Source organism: Plutella xylostella, chromosome 25 (genome assembly GCF_932276165.1).
Source record: "Plutella xylostella chromosome 25, ilPluXylo3.1, whole genome shotgun sequence".
Classification (NCBI taxonomy): Eukaryota; Metazoa; Arthropoda; class Insecta; order Lepidoptera; family Plutellidae; genus Plutella; species Plutella xylostella.
In genome coordinates, this window is record NC_064005.1 from 8,808,939 (window position 1) to 8,830,206 (window position 21,268).

Consider the following 21,268-nt stretch of genomic DNA (forward strand, 5'->3'; position numbering starts at 1 on the left):
TTATGGAAGAAATATTTATCCAAATATTACGAAAAATTTATGCCATAAGATAACTTAAGGTTACCTACCTATAATTTATAGCCTTTCGTATATTTTGGATCAAGGTTTCTCACTCTCAAATTGTATTTATTCTAGGTCTTCTTTTACTTCTGGCTGTCGTATGTCCACGCTACGCATCCACTTGTCTTGAATTCGCTTAGTTAATTTATATGTAAATCTACCGAGGGATGTAAGTCATCCCACAACTGCGATTATAAGTAAGAAGCTTCTCAAACATCAGTCAGATCCATACCATAATGTTAATTGCTAATGTTGGGTGGTGGTAGTAACCCCACTGTAGGTACCTACTATCCTACTCATATAATATACTACCGGTTATGCAGAAGTTATGCCAACATAATGTAAATGTGACCACTTCTGCTAAGCCATTAGAGCGACAATTTTAATTCCTCGCTAGCAATTAGGCAAAAGGGCCGCCAGGACTGCTCAGTGATCTAGAATCTAGATACCCTGATCATTAGGCGCTTGGGCACTACAGTCATTGTCATTAGTCGATGGACATACAAAAAAAAAAAAAAAAACACGCACTCACGCCTTGTACTAATGTACTCCCTTGCGGGGTAGGCAGAGGTGCATTGCTGCACCCACTTTTCGCCAGAGTGTTATGTTAGTCCCTACAAGGAATTTATTATTTATGCTTAGGCTATACTGGATAATTTATAAAATGCTTTCATCGTAATAAATATACATCATCATCATTATGATTTTTTTAAGCCCTTACAAGGTGACTATGGTGGCATTGGTGGCGCAGGGTGGAGGGTGTGACTTTGACTGGTATTGTACTTTATCTATGGCTAAGTATGTCTTCACTGCATTATTTAATTTTACTTGGTGCAAGAACCTACTTGGAAAATCATATTCCGCAAAGAAGTTACGACCGTAGTTGGCCATTATCTGGGTACCTACTGGTACAACACTGCACAGGTAAAGAACAATAGAATATACTTCGGTAAACTGTTATAATAAATATATATAAACTGCTATAAGTATCATTTATTCCAAGACGCTCACAGAAAATACCTGCTTATGGTCTCAGGACCGATCGCAAGTGGCCATTAAATAAGAAAAAAAAAAAAAAAATATTCCAAGTAAAATTTTAAAAATAATTTGTTGATTGTCAGTCAAAGGCTCAGTCACTGAGGACAAGAAATGACGAAAGAAGAGTTATATTATCTACAGAAGTATGTGGAGGTCGGTTTCCAACCTGATGGAACCAAGAGCTTTGCATAATTTCTGTGTGTGTTGCCATGGTTGGTTCACCTGGTTACCCAACAATCTCGATTGCTTTGTCATCAGCCGCAACAACGACCATCTTCAAACCTGCTTTACATTTCACAGGCTGTTGGTCCACTGCTGCCGACACTGAGAGGTTACTTGAAGTACTTTAGGCATTGTTTGTGCCATCTATCTTAGTTTTAATATTGCGTTAGACGTGAATGCTTATCTCCCTCGCTGATTGTACACTCCTAATTCTAATTGACGATACTGAAAAATAATATTCGCAGATTTAAAACAGACGACGCAAAAATCTAGAAAAAGTTTAAGAAGTCCCCGCTATTCACGGTACTTGCACTAATTTCTGTAAAAATATATATCTAACAAAGAGATGGCTAATTGCTCATCACCCTACGTGTTGCGTGACTGCGTGTCCGAACGTTGCTTGTAAGTATCTCCTTTTATAAGAAAACAGGCACAGTTTGACACAGAAAACGCGTTCATGCGTTCATACAATTCTCGAACGGAGCGTGATGAGGGGCAGCGTGAGATCGGCTTTAAGTTACATTTGGTTCCTGTCGACGGCAACGGCGGCAGTGGATAAACATCTTAAACCACGCGGCGTCGTCGGCCCTTCAAACTCAAAATTAATGAGCACCATTAGCCCAAGTTGTGTTGTGTAGGTCCGTCCGTCCGAAACGCAGTGCAATTAGACGGTGATTTATCTACATCAATACAACATTTGTTACCTATTAATTATACTTGCAGCTCAAAAATATTGATTGAGGCAGCTGTGTCTGGAAAAATATTGTCAAGATGATAGGGACCTCTATCTATTTTACATAAGCACCTACTCTTTATGCCCCCTGTGGATAAACGACAGGTTTCTGGTTGGTTGGCTTGTTTTCCTAACAAGACTATAAAATGCTATAAATAAGAAAAAAATGTGTCTACATTGTTCTGATAAAACAAGCTCTCCGGCGAAGGTCTGATGACAGGAGGTGGCCGGTAATATAGAGGTCAACCCTCCGAATTGCGGAGACAGAGGATGCCTTGTCTGCAATACATTTGAGAAAGGTCTACGTCCAACAGTGGACTGCTTTAGGCTGAAGAAGATACCTACCTACGATTTTCTTAAAAGTTGCACCGAGTTAAAAAAAAACATTTTTGGTAGGCGTTAAATATAAATGTAAGTAGTTACCTAAGTATTAATATTTTTATTTATCATTTAATTTACAGTGTAAGTAGAAAGGTATAATTAAACGCCTTAACTACTTACTTAACTTTAATTATGCCAATGATGGATGTATTGCTTTATTACTAATAACCTCTTTAGGAGAGTTCAAATTTCTGGCGCATTATCGATTGTCGGTTATCAATCAATGCACCGATTCATCTTGCGAGTAGTGGCCAGCTGCCCACACATGATGTATCGAGATTAGGTCGGTGCCCAACAATTTATGTCTGTCTGTATGTCGCTTAACATTATTATCTATACCTTGTTTCACGGGGAAAGACATCTGACAGGACCCTTATTACATTCGAATAAGGGAAGTTTTTGTTTGTATCAGCTGTCTTTCCTCGTGAAAAAAGGTATAAGGGGGTTCTCACACTACCACGCCACACTTTTACCTAATGCGTGATGCGGGACCCAAATCCGCGTTGTTCTTTGTTCAGGAGAACTGAGTGTCAGTTCTCCTTACGTCCTCACACTGTCCCACATAGAACAACGCGGATTTGGGTCCCGCATCACGCATTAGGTAAAAGTGTGGCCTGTGAATTTGGTAGTAGCAAACTATCTTAACTAAGATCATTGCTCAGACAGAGGTCTTTCTGAATCTTTTCTCAGATGTCCATGCCACGTTTAGTTGTTTGGTAGATTATAACCATAGAATACCTAATATATGTTCGGTTTTTAAACTGCCTAGTAGGTCTTACCTATGATATGATTTATAACGTATGATAAATATGTGTTTTAGATAATATTTATGACCAAAAAGAATCTGAATACCTACTCGAATATGTTATTAGTGTAGTGTATCCTACACTGTATAAATATGTTTTGTATTGTACCTTCAAGGAAGAACAGCTGTTCTCACGGGCATTAATATTAGTTTTTATTCTGAGAAATATAGTTTGAGATGGACCGCAGATATTTTTTTATTCTGTGGAGATAGTTGGCAACTTTGACGTTTGACAACATCTTAAACATGACACATGACATTTATTATACTTTTAAATTAGTGATGTAGATAACATTACATCCAATAGTAATGCGCCGTTATCCTTAAATCCTAACCGATATTTTGTAACACTTTTAAAAACCTTAACTAAATATAACTTTTTTTTTGTGCTTGGTATATTTTTATTTTGTGGTACAGAGGCAGGGCCTATCACGGGCTAATGTGGCCATTCGATTCTATTTTCGATACTATACACAAACATAAATGGAAAAAAACAGCGACAGCGTAGTCACTTTTGGAACTAGCAAATTTCTCCACATTTTTGACTGTGACAGTTGACGATTCGCAACGAAAACGGAGGTTTGAAAATCTTATAATTGTAGCACTGGTGATTTATTTTTTTCCCCTAAAATAAAAATATAATAATAACAATTTTAGGTAAGTACTTAGTAGTTAGTACAGATTTTTTTTAAACTTATCTACTCTGTTCTGTACTTATTTGTTAATTTTATTGAGACCAATGTCAGCAAAACCCTCTTTGACAGTATTTCGGCTGATATTCCCAGAGCTACAAGCAGTATAGTGTACATAAGTAAGAAGCAACGCAAGTAAAATACCTACTTTGTGTCTTTCGTAATATTTAGTTTAAATAAATAGGTATTTTTTCATATTCACTAGGCTGAGCATATGCAGATTTTCCATTTCTATTCGAGCAGTATAAAAATAACGTTACTGAGCAACGATGTAGATTATAATTTGAAGGGTACATCACTATGCAAAATGTTGTCTAGAAAAAAATGCGTTCTGTTTTTTTTACTCTACTGTGCAGTGAACAAGATCACAAAGTGTTATTTTCGTGAAGTGTAAAATGTGTTTAATTTTGTGTTTGTGAGACTATAACGTGGTGCAAATACAAGAAAGACTACCCTGGCGACCCGTGGAATGCGATATGTTACTATCCTTGGCAGTGTTCTGAGATTGTATACGTATCGCAAGGTTTCATAATAGTGTCGTTTTATTGATAAAAACAGAAATGTCTACAAAACCAGCTAACCAGAAGAGAAGGTCAGTATTTATGTTTACTAGTCACATGTAGTATGTAGTGTAGTCCTAGGAGGTACGGTAAACAGGGATGTACTTAAAGGTTAGATATTTGGATTTGTCTATATTAGTCTTGAGAGCAATGCTGTCTGAATATCAACTTTCTCTTTAGTTTCTGTGATGTAGGTGCCTTTTGATTCTAATGTTGATGCCGTTTATTCAAGATGCTGTTATTCCATGTCTGTAAAATGCTGACATCACATCCCAACCCTTACTAAACTAGAGGATAGCAAATATTAAACACAACCAACTTGACTGGGTTGTCAGTTGCCACTCATATTCAAAAACAGTATAAATGTTTGCCGTAATATTTGGTCTGGCTATATTGTATTATTAGGACTTGGCCTGAACCCTTCTTTCATTGGTAGGAGACCCGTGCCCCAGCAGTGTGGATGTGATGATATTGTATTATTGTATAGCTGTAGGTACTGAGAAGCTTGGCTTGCTATACTGACATGCCAAGTACCACTGAGCTAGCTTCAGTGATTGTAACCTGATCATTAAAATTAAGCAACACATGGCACAGTCACTCATTGGATAAGTGCTTGATATGAAGTGGTTGTTTTATGCACACTTTCCGGCTTCGGATGGTGTGTCAAGCCATGGGGCCGCTTGCTGTTTCGCAGCAGGCATAGAACCTAGATGCAACTTGAAATAATCTGACAGTTGTGTAGGTAGTTAACTAACCCAACAACTCTCTCAGCACAAGCTTGCTTGTGTTGGGGTCCACCAACCCGCACTTGGCCAGCGTGGTGGACTAGGCCTAAAACCCTTCCTTCATTGGAAGGAGATCAGTCCCAAGTGGGGATGTGATGGGTTGTGTGTAATGATGATGGTGTAGGAAATAAGTTTGGCCAGTTTTTATCATACTAAATGTGTAAGATTTCTTCTTATAATGTAATGAGAAGACTGTAATCATGTGATAACATGCAATTTTAAGTGTTAGTCACCACCAGCCATATTAATGAGATAAGAATTTTCCTGTTACTGTTATACTGTCTGTAATTTTTTTGGTTTCTTGATATTGATTTGTTTACTTCAATATTATTTTGTTTACCATGTTGATACATTTTTTTGGAGCTATTAACTGGTTCTTCTTTTCTGTTCTTCATTTAAACTTCATTTTAATGATAAAATTAAAAAATAGCAGGTATTCACTACTCCTTTGAAGAATAATGATAATCATTCTAAGCAATATGGAAATGGTTATTTATGAAGCTTACTTGGCATAAAATAAAAATGCTAATAAGCAATATACATAATGGTGTGATTTGACAATAATACCTATAGGTATTCATTATTTTAGCTAGTTTGACACTTTGACCAAAGGCTGATTACGCAAAGGAAATCCATTTAAGATTTGCCTAGTACCCATTATTTAAGTAGGAAGAAGTGCATACTTGTACTCAACCCAGGCCCATCCCAATGAACTATGTTAAGCATATTTTTTTACTCGCAATGATATAGTTAGCTTGCTTTTTATTTTTTCTAAAACACTAATAGCAATTCTAATTTATTTACTTTTTCAATGAACTATAATTTTCGTAATATTTTATCAGCTGTTTTCTAACTCCATGTATCATTTACGGTATGTATTAAACCTAAAGAATAGGTAGGAACTTTAGAATGATTTTCAGAATTATACTGTACTTAAATGCAACATGTATAAATCCGCTAGTAGGGTATATAGTTAGACGTGGCATTTGTACCTACCGTGATAGCACGTGATAGGATCCAGTGTTATCGCTAATTTACTTTTATTACGATAACACGATATATCACCAAAACACAGGAAAAAAGTACCTTCTTACTGTTTAGGCATACAAAATAATTATAGATTTTGGACTTTGAACCTAGCTGCTTCCCAATTGTCGAACAAGGAGTATGCAAGACTCAACAGGGTTAAGCTGCATTCGTTATTCTCTGATATACACTGGTGTATTCTCCCTTGGCTATGATTTAATGAACAATGGAGTCAGTAAGGCAAAAATACCACAACATGGTAATGACTTAAGTACCTATTACTTCCATGGTGAAAAGAACTGGGCTCTATTCTATTCTATTCTCTGTGGGGGTTTAAGTACCTGCACCTGGCTCTCTCGAATGGAACCTTTGTGCATATCCCCAAGGTCTAAACTGCCTTCCCAAGCTTGGACCATTTCCCACCACGCTGGTCCACTGCGGGTTGGTGGGTTAACATATCTAGATGTGCTAGATCTAGATATGCAGGTTTTCTCACGATGTTTTCCTTCACCGTATACCAAGAGCGATGGTATACATTGTACTTAAGTTAAAAGAACTCATTGGTACATGTCAGCGCCGGGATCGAACCCGCATCTCTGGCGTGAGAAGCGGGCGCTTACCCGACTGAGCTACCACCGCTCTGGACCGCACCGAACTGGGCTCACACTTAGCGAAAATAAATTTGAGGAGCAATGTATATCGCTATGTATTTTGACACTTTCTAGTTACAGCTAAAGTTGCTTATTGTTATGACCTCCGTCACCTTTTATATCAACTGACTCAACTGTGTACATAGCACATGCAGTCTAGTCGTCACTATGTATTAAGTACAGATAGCGAATGTAATGTGCAGTTAGAAACAAATAGATACCCTCAATAGAAGTTTTTCACATAGACTTATCTAGCACGTCCACGCTTATCTATGCTTGACGAAATAACTCCACGTGCCCTCTTCCTACCCTTGGCTTAGTAAGCGGTTTCAAAGACCGTGATTTCTGCTTCATCATTTCGAACTTTTTGAATGTAAAGCTTTGGTGCAAGCCTCACGCCTCTAAAATATCTAGAGCTGCGTCTTGTCTTTGAAAATCACCAACACATTCGTATTCGTTATCACGAAACGCCGTTTTATATCGACATTTCGCTGGTAACCTCGCGAGATAAGAGCATCTTGGCCCGTATCAGTCGTTCGCTGATTACGTACCCAAATGGACTGGTTTGTGGCGCCTGAAAAGGCATTTCGGAATCCAACAACGGCAACATGTTTGTGAACAATCCGCGCGGTGAGCAATGCCCGTTTACTGGGTTCGAGGATGTTGGGAGCCAGTGGTTTGGGCCGCCGCCAGTGCAGTTCAGGCAGGGGTTTGAGTACCGCGGTCCGTCAGTGCAGTGCTTAAGTGATTACTACCCGGTTGGGCAGCGTTACAGTCAGTTTCCGGGGCATTTGCCGTCGGTGCCGCTGCATCATGGTGTTCCTCAGTATCCTCTGGCCAAGCTGCCCTGCAAGCAGCAGCCGGGCTGGGACTACTCCAGCATGTGTTACAATGTGGACGGGCAGCCCTGCCAGTACACCAGCGTCGTGGACCTCGAGGATATGCTGTGAGTTGTCGGATGTTTATGTGACTTTCTTGGTTTTAGGTTGCGTTTTTGTGTCTTAGTGTTTTGAGTCCCGGAAGCTCTTTAAGATATACATATTGGTGGTGTTTTCTGGAAATATTATCTACAGCCAGTCCTATCCATTGCGGCTTCCGGCTACCATAAGATACAACTATGTAACGGATCTGTATCCAGAATTTAGGTAGTGGTTCTTTGTCTATGTCATCGCAAAAGTTCTCTCTTAGATTTCGACACCCTTATAAGCGCGTGCGCAAGGCATTTATTGTTTCTTTATCAACGTCTAGAGTTCCTGAAGGGCATTCCGCATCGGATGATATCGATGTGGATTTCATACATTGTCGATTTTTTTTATAGGTAGTGTTAAGTTTTTTAAATGAATCGCTAATTAATTTAAGACACTTACACTGAGTTGCAGAAAGGATCTTTAAGTTAATGTCGGCATTAAATGTATTGTTGCCTTGCTTTGACAGTATACGGACAGAAAGAGACAGACATAGATTTAATGTCGACATTAGCTTAAAGTCCCTTTCTGCAACTCGGCATTAAAGAAGAAGATAAAGATACATTTATTCGACACATACCCTTACTTACACTTCAAACTGCTATTCCTATTAATTTGGGATTATTCGCGCAGTGTTTTTATGCCACAAAATCGTCAGATTGCATATTTAAAAAATGCTTAGCCCAGTAGGTACAAGCAAGTGGGGTACCCAAAGTGTTGCTGAAATAAGTATGTATTTATTACGGCTTAACATTGAAAATAAACTTCTCGAATATAACTAGTTTCTGGTTGAAGTGGAACCATAAATTTGACGCTGTCGTAAATAAGTTTATGATGGAGTTATGCCAATGCCGAGCAGTCTCGTGATGTATCAGATCAGCTGATGGAAACTTACTTGTCTGAAAACTAAAACTTTCTTTATTACTTTTAAGTATATATATATCACTTTAGCAGTTGCCAGCTAGCTCCGCAACGCCTATTCCTGAAAGGAACTCCTATCGTGGATACCCACGGGAAAACTTTTTAGGAGTAGGCATAGGCGAAGGCTACCTGAAGTTCCTGAACAGTTTTAATAAAGAGTACTTGCTTAGAAGGGTTATTTAAGAATATATACCTATATTTAATGTAATTATATTATGTTCATACATATTAACAAATGAATCATATTTTTTATTAGTATGGATGTCTGTAAAATGTACCCATACATCAAATAGACAGATAAAAGTGCTAAGAATTTGATCACAAGATCCAAGTAACAAGTTGTAGTGAGTAATGCCATAAGCGTGGGATATTACCTGTCTACCGAAATAGGCTTTATTTATATCTTCTCGTCTGTTTCTTGTGCTTCCGGATATTCCGTAACGGAGTCAAGAATATGTCGAGGCCACCATATTCTTGATAACGGGTCAAACAAAAGAATACCTATATTCACGTTACATTATTCACCATGTCTGCATAAAGTGTTTTCATCGTCGGGAGATTTCGCGATTTTGATTATGAAATTTTTTGCAATAATTATTAAATTCTTTATTTGCATAAATATATAAATAAGTGTACAAAGGGTGAAGTTAGTGCAAAATTCAACTACGATTCAACGCACAAGAAATACAGTAAACCATACAATATTTTTCATAATTTTATGTATTACTTTTGTAACAAAATGCAGAAAGTAGACATTCTGCGGAGAATCAAATGTTATCTTATACTTTAGGTGGCATAGTTTCAATTCAATAGTACAAAAAAAAAACTCATCTATTTAAGAATGTTTCGTAAAACGACTAGTTCCACTGGGCTTTTCTGCAACGTCAATTCTTAATTGCTTCGGAGCTACAGATTGAAATCACGATTCAATTTATCTTGTCCCTTCTACGACATATTGGCTATTGCTTTGACATACTTATGTTTTGTATCATAAGTTCGAAATTCATACGTTATACGGAGCTCCGAACGGTATTTTGAGGATAGTCAGGGGACTTGCTATATTGAATGCGCAGCAAAGCATTTGAATTACAAATCTCGACGGCAGCTGGTGGGATACTCTATACTGATGCAAAACGAACGAACGAGAGCTGTCGTGCCACCAGCATGTTCAATACAACAAGATAGAATCGTGGCTCGCGCAGCAGTGCAGCGAGCACAGGATTCGATACTATTTTCGAATCTACACGAAGGGTCACTTTTACCAAACGCTAAACGTATTTACATCAAATTTTAAATACATTTTGTACTAACTGACAGATATATGACAGGCTACTAAATACGTTTAGCGTTTGGTGAAATTCCACCTAACATATGGAAAAAACAAATGTCACTTTTGGAACTAACTTTGACTCAGATCCGAAACTTAGTGTCGTCATATAGAGTGACTCTACTGTCTAGTATAATAACCAGGACTAGACTAGACTCTCTAGTATAATAACCAGGCCTACAGGTTTAGTTAGTTAAGACCTTCCACGTACTACAGACTATTTAAGCTGTTTTAATCTCATTAAAACCGGCCAAGTGCGAGTCGGGCTCGCGCACAAAGGGTTCCGTAGCAGCAAATCAAAATTACAGTTAAATCAACCTATCTCAAAAACTATAAGAGATACTTTGATCAAACCAAAAATCGTTGAAAGAGTTAATTAGCATGCATCACCTCTATTTTTTTTAGAATTTTATACCCCGTAGTTATAAAAATAGAGGGGGGGGGACATACTTTTTACGACTTTGAGAGCTGATATCTCAAAAACCGTTCACTTTAAGAAAAATGTTTTTTAGAAAACTTTATATCATTTTAAAAGACCTTTCCATTGATACCCCACACGGGTATGTACATCGAAAAAAAAAATTTCATCCCTCAGTTACATGTATGGGGGGCCCCACCCCCAATTCTTTTTTTTACTATTTAGTGTCATATTTTTGTAGCGGTTCATACAACACATATTCCCATCAAATTTCATCACTGTAGTACTTATAGTTTCCGAGTAAATCGGCTGTGACAGACGGACAGACGGACAGACGGACAGACGGACATGACGAAACTATAAGGGTTCCGTTTTTGCCATTTTGGCTACGGAACCCTAAAAACGACATGCTTTTAGATGAATTAAAACATTTGGACCTCGTTATAATTGCGTTTTAACATCTGTAATTGGATATGGTTTAGATGCTATCAAAACCTAAATAAGACATAAAAACTATACATTTAGATAAAACTAAGTAAACAAGTAATTTGCTTCTGTAAATGTGTCGCTTATTTGATAACGTGTCAGTGTAAAAATAAGATTATAAGTTGCTGAATAAGGAACTGGTCTTATTTTTTTACTGTAGGTAAAAAATATGATGACGAAATTATAGGCTCTCTAAAGTTGCACTTCACCAAATACTCATTTTATTCTCTCGTTTCGGTTTATTCAGAAAAAAACATTGTTTACAAAGATATCGTGCGATTGCATCACTCTTACGTGAATGAAGGAAAACACCGTACATCTAGACTCTAGGGGCCTTACCACAAAAACTTAGACAGTGTTTAACAGATGTTTATAGCTGTCAAACGCATACAAAATCTGTCAAATTTCATTTTAAACACTAGTTAAACAGTGTTTAAAGTTTTTTGTGGTAGCACATTAGATGTGTACCCTGACTGCATTGGAATCTATCAAAAACGGCGATACGGCTCGCGACCTATCACGTGAGTACAATAATGTACAGACAAAAACGGGTGGCTCGTTTGCGAGTCAACTCTGACTACCCCTTCGGATATTACGGCGGTGAGCATAAAATATGTAGGTAATGTCATGATGTAGTATGCATTCGATGGCCGAATGGTGGTGGTGGTGGCCGGTGGGAGCAAGTTTTGGTTTGCAACTTATTACTATTATGGTTTTCGGTTTTTCATCAATCTTGTTACGTTTTTAAAAGTCAATTCTTTCCCAAATAGGCCTTCCTTTTTCCAACGAGATACATGGATGGATTTGTGTCCTAAGTCTGGCCACTTTTGATATAATACCTGGACTTCATAAAAAATTAATATTATATTCTATTGTTCACTGGCGAAAAGTGGCCTACCCTGCAAGGGAGTACATTAGTACAAGGCGTGAGTGTTTGCTTTTTTGATTCAGAACTCAGAATGATGTCGTCCAATAAGTTTAGACTTAATTTAATAGTGCTGAGACTGCTTAGTATCATCATCAACACCTAACTACCGTGCCCTTCGATCTTAAATCCTGCTATTATTAACGCGTGTTTTGAAACTATACAAGGCCAGAACGCACCCATAGTGTACTAGCACTGTATAGTTTCAAGTGAAAAAAAATATTATTTGACTTGAAAATATACACGATTTGTGCGTACTAATCGCGTATACTTTCAAGTTGGGAATTACTGAATCGTTCTTGAAAATATACATTGCTATTACGCACATTGCTATGAATTAATTATAATACACTATACATTTATATGAATTAATAGTAATACACTCACGAGCAATGAAAAAGCTCCAGTGACAATAGCTCGTCGGCAATATTAAAATACATTTAACAGCGCATCAAAATATTATTATAACCAACTAAAAACGTACATCATCATCATCATCATCATCAGCCAATAATCATCCACTGCTGGACATAGGCCTCTCCCAAGGAGCGCCACAACACTCGGTCCTCGGCCTTCCTCATCCAACCACTACCCGCCACCCGCCTAAGGTCGTCAGTCCAGCGGGCAGGAGGGCGTCCCACGCTGCGTTTGCCTGTTCGTGGTCTCCACTCGAGAACTCGTCTACCCCAACGGTTATCGGTTCTTCGGCAGATATGACCACACAAAAACGTACATTTTGATCAAATTCTAAATTAAATATTTAAAAAAATTGGGGTAATTTGGTGTTGACTTTTTGCTACTTGGACTTATTTATTGCTCGTGATTGTAGTAGGTATTACCCTATTACAAACCTATTTTTATCAAGTTTTGAATTCACCGTAATTGTCTTTTATGAATTGTTCTACACCCTCTTCTCTTTTAATATTTACAACAGTTCTACAGTTTAATTTAAATCAATTTACTTTTTAACTGTACGATGTAAACAAAAAACGCGTTAAGAAAACAATGCCAAGTGCGGAATAATGATGCAATGTTTAGAAAGCAATAGACTAATTACTATTTCGCATGAAAGAAAGAGAGAGCAGCAATTCAAAAGGGCTACCTGGTAACTAATCATGTATAGTTTCAAGTGCTCGCATTGCCGCTTGGCACTTGAAAATATACACGATTAGTACGCAGTGGTAACTGCTACAGTATATTTTCAAGCCATAATTTTGGCCCTACTTACTTGAAAATATACGCGATTAGTGCGTAATGGCCTTGTATACTTTCAAGTAAATAATGGCACCATTTTAATTTGAAAATATACGTGAGCAGTCCCAACCTCTGCGTTCTGGCCTTGTATAGTTTCAAAACACGCATTATTAACACATTAATATCAAATTAAATTATATCAATTTAGTAAGAAACAATCAATACTTAGAGTAGACGTGAACGTGACTTAGGAATTAACTATAATTACATATTTACAGGCTGATATTGTGATGATATACTAGTTATTAGGTACTAATTTCAAAGGCTCTGCCTCCCACTTATTATTGTTATGATTTACTACTATACCACCATTTTATTAGCCAGGGCGTCAAATAGATGTACTAATCTAGTATCAGAAGGAGGCACCAATTTTATACTAAGCAATGTTAAAGATTCATGAAATTTCCAATTTGCCATAGGTATTCTTGTTTTGACAGTACAAATAATTCATTTTGTGCAGAGTCGGCCTCATTGTCGTTTTCATTTATCTCCGGTTATTGTCGATGGTGAGAATTTCTTTCTTTGGTGATATAACTGCAATTACGCGCGTTAACATCACTTAAAACAAAGGCATGAGAATACACAAACGAAAAAACCAGTTTTTGGAAAGCTTTGAATGCTTATTTGTCTTTTGACGTTAATAAATCGGAATCTACGTTCATGTATTATGTATAACTCTTGTGATAAATGGCTAGTTCGCTATTAATTCAAACTTGAGTTATTAAAGTGATCTGTTGGGCCAGAATGTGATATTTACTTGGTAGCCTCTCATATTTCATACCAGCACAGCGTTAAACTGTGCAATAACTATGTTAGCTCCCTACTGAATGGTATTAGGTATAAGTAATGTAAAATATATTTTTATCCTATCCTTTTTCATCCTAAAATGCTACTCAATAAAAAAAACTATAGTATCTGTGATAATAATATTTCAGGATATCATCATCATCACTGGCCTCTACGTCTATTACAGACGATTCAAAACGTTAGGTTACATAAAACATAATACAGGCATTTAATTCTATTTTACTTTTATTCTAAGAATCAATCATTATACCCAGTAATAATTATACATCTACTTATAGGTACAATAGTGCAGTTGCTTTAATATAAATGTAAGAGTTAATTAGTTAGGGTAGCCTGGGTACGGTTGAAACAATTTCAATAATATCGTCCACAATGTTGCCGTTTATAAGCCGAGCGATGATGAAGATATCTTATATAAGAGAGCGTGTTTCTACCTACCAAAAGGCATTGCCGTTTTATTACCAGCTACGTTATTTTTTTAGTAAAACCAAATCGAAATAAAAAAAGAATTTGTTTCAACCGTCCCCATACCAGGGACGGTTGAAACAGTGACTGGGGTCAGTTGAAATATATGCAAATGATACAAAAATAATACATTTGAACAAGTTTTAATCATCATTTATTGTAATTCTTAATAATTATAGCATTTTAACATCAGTCTTCAATGTTTTAATAAACTTAACGATAACTTTAATCACAGTCTTCAATGTTTTAATAAACTTAACGATAACTTTAATCAGCCTTAACCTAACGTTCTCAGTGACAATATTAAAACTAAATAATAATAAAAAAAAACGTAGTTAACAAAAGCAACAGAACTAATAACACTTTTCAATTAAAATTAACCAAACAAAAATTCTCCGCAGCTGTCCGCAATGAATATCCTGCTTTTACCTCTTCATAAGCGTTTTTGTACTGCAACAAGTCGATCTGCGCCCTCAAAGTCTTCCTTACACGTACTCTCGGCATCTAAAAAATAAGAAAATAATATGAACTCATTGTTTCAACCGTACCCACGAATATCGTTGCAACCGTACCCAACCACTCATTTTTTACTAAAACGAACACACCTCCAAAACAAAATAACCTACACAACAACAAATTAGTGTTTCCGAACCCATAAAGTCTAGCAACAAAGTAGTAAAACACTTATAATAAATATATATTATAATATATATATATTCCCTGGTATGGGGACGGTTGAAACAAATTCTTTTTTTATTTCGATTTGGTTTTACTAAAAAAATAACGTAGCTGGTAATAAAACGGCAATGCCTTTTGGTAGGTAGAAACACGCTCTCTTATATAAGATATCTTCATCATCGCTCGGCTTATAAACGGCAACATTGTGGACGATATTATTGAAATTGTTTCAACCGTACCCAGGCTACCCTAACTAATTAACTCTTACATTTATATTAAAGCAACTGCACTATTGTACCTATAAGTAGATGTATAATTATTACTGGGTATAATGATTGATTCTTAGAATAAAAGTAAAATAGAATTAAATGCCTGTATTATGTTTTATGTAACCTAACGTTTTGAATCGTCTGTAATAGACGTAGAGGCCAGTGATGATGATGATATCCTGAAATATTATTATCACAGATACTATAGTTTTTTTTATTGAGTAGCATTTTAGGATGAAAAAGGATAGGATAAAAATATATTTTACATTACTTATACCTAATACCATTCAGTAGGGAGCTAACATAGTTATTGCACAGTTTAACGCTGTGCTGGTATGAAATATGAGAGGCTACCAAGTAAATATCACATTCTGGCCCAACAGATCACTTTAATAACTCAAGTTTGAATTAATAGCGAACTAGCCATTTATCACAAGAGTTATACATAATACATGAACGTAGATTCCGATTTATTAACGTCAAAAGACAAATAAGCATTCAAAGCTTTCCAAAAACTGGTTTTTTCGTTTGTGTATTCTCATGCCTTTGTTTTAAGTGATGTTAACGCGCGTAATTGCAGTTATATCACCAAAGAAAGAAATTCTCACCATCGACAATAACCGGAGATAAATGAAAACGACAATGAGGCCGACTCTGCACAAAATGAATTATTTGTACTGTCAAAACAAGAATACCTATGGCAAATTGGAAATTTCATGAATCTTTAACATTGCTTAGTATAAAATTGGTGCCTCCTTCTGATACTAGATTAGTACATCTATTTGACGCCCTGGCTAATAAAATGGTGGTATAGTAGTAAATCATAACAATAATAAGTGGGAGGCAGAGCCTTTGAAATTAGTACCTAATAACTAGTATATCATCACAATATCAGCCTGTAAATATGTAATTATAGTTAATTCCTAAGTCACGTTCACGTCTACTCTAAGTATTGATTGTTTCTTACTAAATTGATATAATTTAATTTGATATTAATGTGTTAATAATGCGTGTTTTGAAACTATACAAGGCCAGAACGCAGAGGTTGGGACTGCTCACGTATATTTTCAAATTAAAATGGTGCCATTATTTACTTGAAAGTATACAAGGCCATTACGCACTAATCGCGTATATTTTCAAGTAAGTAGGGCCAAAATTATGGCTTGAAAATATACTGTAGCAGTTACCACTGCGTACTAATCGTGTATATTTTCAAGTGCCAAGCGGCAATGCGAGCACTTGAAACTATACATGATTAGTTACCAGGTAGCCCTTTTGAATTGCTGCTCTCTCTTTCTTTCATGCGAAATAGTAATTAGTCTATTGCTTTCTAAACATTGCATCATTATTCCGCACTTGGCATTGTTTTCTTAACGCGTTTTTTGTTTACATCGTACAGTTAAAAAGTAAATTGATTTAAATTAAACTGTAGAACTGTTGTAAATATTAAAAGAGAAGAGGGTGTAGAACAATTCATAAAAGACAATTACGGTGAATTCAAAACTTGATAAAAATAGGTTTGTAATAGGGTAATACCTACTACAATCACGAGCAATAAATAAGTCCAAGTAGCAAAAAGTCAACACCAAATTACCCCAATTTTTTTAAATATTTAATTTAGAATTTGATCAAAATGTACGTTTTTGTGTGGTCATATCTGCCGAAGAACCGATAACCGTTGGGGTAGACGAGTTCTCGAGTGGAGACCACGAACAGGCAAACGCAGCGTGGGACGCCCTCCTGCCCGCTGGACTGACGACCTTAGGCGGGTGGCGGGTAGTGGTTGGATGAGGAAGGCCGAGGACCGAGTGTTGTGGCGCTCCTTGGGAGAGGCCTATGTCCAGCAGTGGATGATTATTGGCTGATGATGATGATGATGATGATGTACGTTTTTAGTTGGTTATAATAATATTTTGATGCGCTGTTAAATGTATTTTAATATTGCCGACGAGCTATTGTCACTGGAGCTTTTTCATTGCTCGTGAGTGTATTACTATTAATTCATATAAATGTATAGTGTATTATAATTAATTCATAGCAATGTGCGTAATAGCAATGTATATTTTCAAGAACGATTCAGTAATTCCCAACTTGAAAGTATACGCGATTAGTACGCACAAATCGTGTATATTTTCAAGTCAAATAATATTTTTTTTCACTTGAAACTATACAGTGCTAGTACACTATGGGTGCGTTCTGGCCTTGTATAGTTTCAAAACACGCGTTAATAATAGCAGGATTTAAGATCGAAGGGCACGGTAGTTAGGTGTTGATGATGATACTAAGCAGTCTCAGCACTATTAAATTAAGTCTAAACTTATTGGACGACATCATTCTGAGTTCTGAATCAAAAAAGCAAACACTCACGCCTTGTACTAATGTACTCCCTTGCAGGGTAGGCCACTTTTCGCCAGTGAACAATAGAATATAATATTAATTTTTTATGAAGTCCAGGTATTATATCAAAAGTGGCCAGACTTAGGACACAAATCCATCCATGTATCTCGTTGGAAAAAGGAAGGCCTATTTGGGAAAGAATTGACTTTTAAAAACGTAACAAGATTGATGAAAAACCGAAAACCATAATAGTAATAAGTTGCAAACCAAAACTTGCTCCCACCGGCCACCACCACCACCATTCGGCCATCGAATGCATACTACATCATGACATTACCTACATATTTTATGCTCACCGCCGTAATATCCGAAGGGGTAGTCAGAGTTGACTCGCAAACGAGCCACCCGTTTTTGTCTGTACATTATTGTACTCACGTGATAGGTCGCGAGCCGTATCGCCGTTTTTGATAGATTCCAATGCAGTCAGGGTACACATCTAATGTGCTACCACAAAAAACTTTAAACACTGTTTAACTAGTGTTTAAAATGAAATTTGACAGATTTTGTATGCGTTTGACAGCTATAAACATCTGTTAAACACTGTCTAAGTTTTTGTGGTAAGGCCCCTAGAGTCTAGATGTACGGTGTTTTCCTTCATTCACGTAAGAGTGATGCAATCGCACGATATCTTTGTAAACAATGTTTTTTTCTGAATAAACCGAAACGAGAGAATAAAATGAGTATTTGGTGAAGTGCAACTTTAGAGAGCCTATAATTTCGTCATCATATTTTTTACCTACAGTAAAAAAATAAGACCAGTTCCTTATTCAGCAACTTATAATCTTATTTTTACACTGACACGTTATCAAATAAGCGACACATTTACAGAAGCAAATTACTTGTTTACTTAGTTTTATCTAAATGTATAGTTTTTATGTCTTATTTAGGTTTTGATAGCATCTAAACCATATCCAATTACAGATGTTAAAACGCAATTATAACGAGGTCCAAATGTTTTAATTCATCTAAAAGCATGTCGTTTTTAGGGTTCCGTAGCCAAAATGGCAAAAACGGAACCCTTATAGTTTCGTCATGTCCGTCTGTCCGTCTGTCCGTCTGTCCGTCTGTCACAGCCGATTTACTCGGAAACTATAAGTACTACAGTGATGAAATTTGATGGGAATATGTGTTGTATGAACCGCTACAAAAATATGACACTAAATAGTAAAAAAAAGAATTGGGGGTGGGGCCCCCCATACATGTAACTGAGGGATGAAATTTTTTTTTTCGATGTACATACCCGTGTGGGGTATCAATGGAAAGGTCTTTTAAAATGATATAAAGTTTTCTAAAAAACATTTTTCTTAAAGTGAACGGTTTTTGAGATATCAGCTCTCAAAGTCGTAAAAAGTATGTCCCCCCCCCTCTATTTTTATAACTACGGGGTATAAAATTAATATAAATTAATACGGCTAATAAAATGGTGGTATAGTAGTAAATCATAACAATAATAAGTGGGAGGCAGAGCCTTTGAAATTAGTACCTAATAACTAGTATATCATCACAATATCAGCCTGTAAATATGTAATTATAGTTCATTCCTAAGTCACGTTCACGTCTACTATAAGTATTGATTGTTTCTTACTAAACTGATTATAATTTAATTTGATATTAATGTGTTAATAATAGCAGGATTTAAGATCGAAGGGCACGGTAGTTAGGTGTTGATGATGATACTAAGCAGTCTCAGCACTATTAAATTAAGTCTAAACTTATTGGACGACATCATTCTGAGTTCTAAATCTGAACAATATAATAGAGACCCACCCGCTTTTCGCTGTACATTGTACTCAAGTGATAGGTCAAGAGCCGTATCGCCGTTTTTTATTCATTCCAATGCAGTTAGAGTACACATCTAGAATCTAGATGTTTAGGTTTCCTCAGGGTGTTTTCCTTCGCCGTAAGAGTGATGTAATCGCACGATATCTTTGTAAACATTGAAATTTTCTTAATAAACCGAAAGGGGAGGCCTTTGGTGAAGTGAAGTGCCACTTTAGAGAGCCCATAGTTTCGTCATCATATTTTTTGCATACAATAAAATAAAAAATACCAGTTCCTTTATTCAGCAACTTATAATCTTATTTTTACACTGACTCGTTATCAAAATAGCAACACATTTACCTACACAACAACAAATTAGTGTTTCCGAACCCATAAAGTCTAGCAACAAAGTAGTAAAACACTTATAATAAATATATATTATAATATATATATATATATATATATATTATATTAAAATTATAATTATAATATATATATATTATAATAAATATACATTATTTATTTATATATATATATATATATATATATATATATTTATAACACAAATGCTAATATCAACGAAACAATTGGAAATAGAAAACAAAACAAAATAGTTACTTTTGTCGAAAAAAATACAATGAGGCCACCTACACACGTGCACGGTGCGCGAAATGCGACGAAGCACTGTGATTCATGTCTGGACTCGCAAGCCGCGTCCCTCTCCCCTTGGACCCCTCGTCGTACCGCCCATAGTTTAGGAATTATTAGAGTTGTTTCAACCGTACCCTGTTTTAACCGTACCCAGGCTACCCTACGGTTATCTGTTTACTTGTGACTTTCCTTGTTTGCTAAAGAATGTGCTCTGAGGTGTTTTGATCACAGCTAATGTGACGTAATGGTAATAATACTTTTGGTCTTTTTACACCTGTAATAAAGATATATTATTATTATTAATACACTCGCAAGAAAAAGTTCGACTTACAAAATGCCGACACCAAATGACCCAATTTTATAAACATTTTTGAAAGCAATATTTACGTTTTTGGTTGGTAATACTCTAAAGAGCTGTTAAATGTAATAAAATATTAAAGACGGCGTCATTCAGTTTAAGGCCGGGGTCTCCTATTTACGCCGAAAGGCGCGTCCAGCGTCACGCCGTAGGCCGCGTCACGATGCTCACTATAGAAATGTACTGATGCGGTCTCCCTCACACGGCGACGTTGGCGCGTAGATGTAGTGAGAATCGTGACGCGGCCTACGGCGGTGACATTTGACGCGACCTACGGAGTAAATAGGAGACCCCGGCCTAAGTTAGCCTTTTCCGGAGTAATTTGATGCTATTGTCACTGGAACTTTTTCATTGAGATTTAGATTTTTCTTTTCAATGCGGATTCAAAGATTCAGTTTTTATTCCTTTTTATTTTAATTATTCCTCAGATAATTTTATCTGCCTATTGAAGCCCTTATGTACGTTTATTTTAGCTTGCGATTTTCAACCGCCCTTCAACAGTATAATGCTACGGCCTGTAAGTGTGTCTGTATGATGTACATGTGTAAGTATTATAAAATGGCATGTTGCTGCCTCCAGTGTGTCGTTATTCCCCTCAATTGGTCTAAATTGCTGAGCTGTTGGCAATAAAATA

The 21,268-nt window shown here is 36.5% G+C and overlaps 1 protein-coding gene and 1 long non-coding RNA gene across 4 annotated transcripts in view; one reads left to right on the forward strand and one right to left on the reverse strand.

Annotated features, from left to right (window-relative positions):
- The first annotated feature begins 4,259 nt into the window (after positions 1–4,259).
- The window catches only part of LOC105384842, a 94,421-nt gene continuing 77,412 nt past the window's right edge, over positions 4,260–21,268 (forward strand). Inside the window, exon 1 of one of the 3 annotated variants that reach the window (XM_048630114.1) lies at positions 4,260–4,523. In XM_048630114.1, coding sequence (XP_048486071.1) covers positions 4,492–4,523 — 32 coding nt within the window. In that variant the 5' untranslated portion in view covers positions 4,260–4,491. Of the gene's footprint in view, positions 4,524–7,141; positions 7,899–21,268 lie in introns of those variants that run through there. The other 2 variants (XM_048630112.1, XM_048630111.1) reach the window with 2 other exon arrangements.
- On the reverse strand, positions 14,648–20,442 carry LOC125490555. The gene is made up of 2 exons (XR_007267743.1): positions 20,244–20,442; positions 14,648–15,024 (listed from the first exon to the last, which is right to left on the reverse strand). It is a non-coding gene; the product is annotated as an uncharacterized LOC125490555 (long non-coding RNA).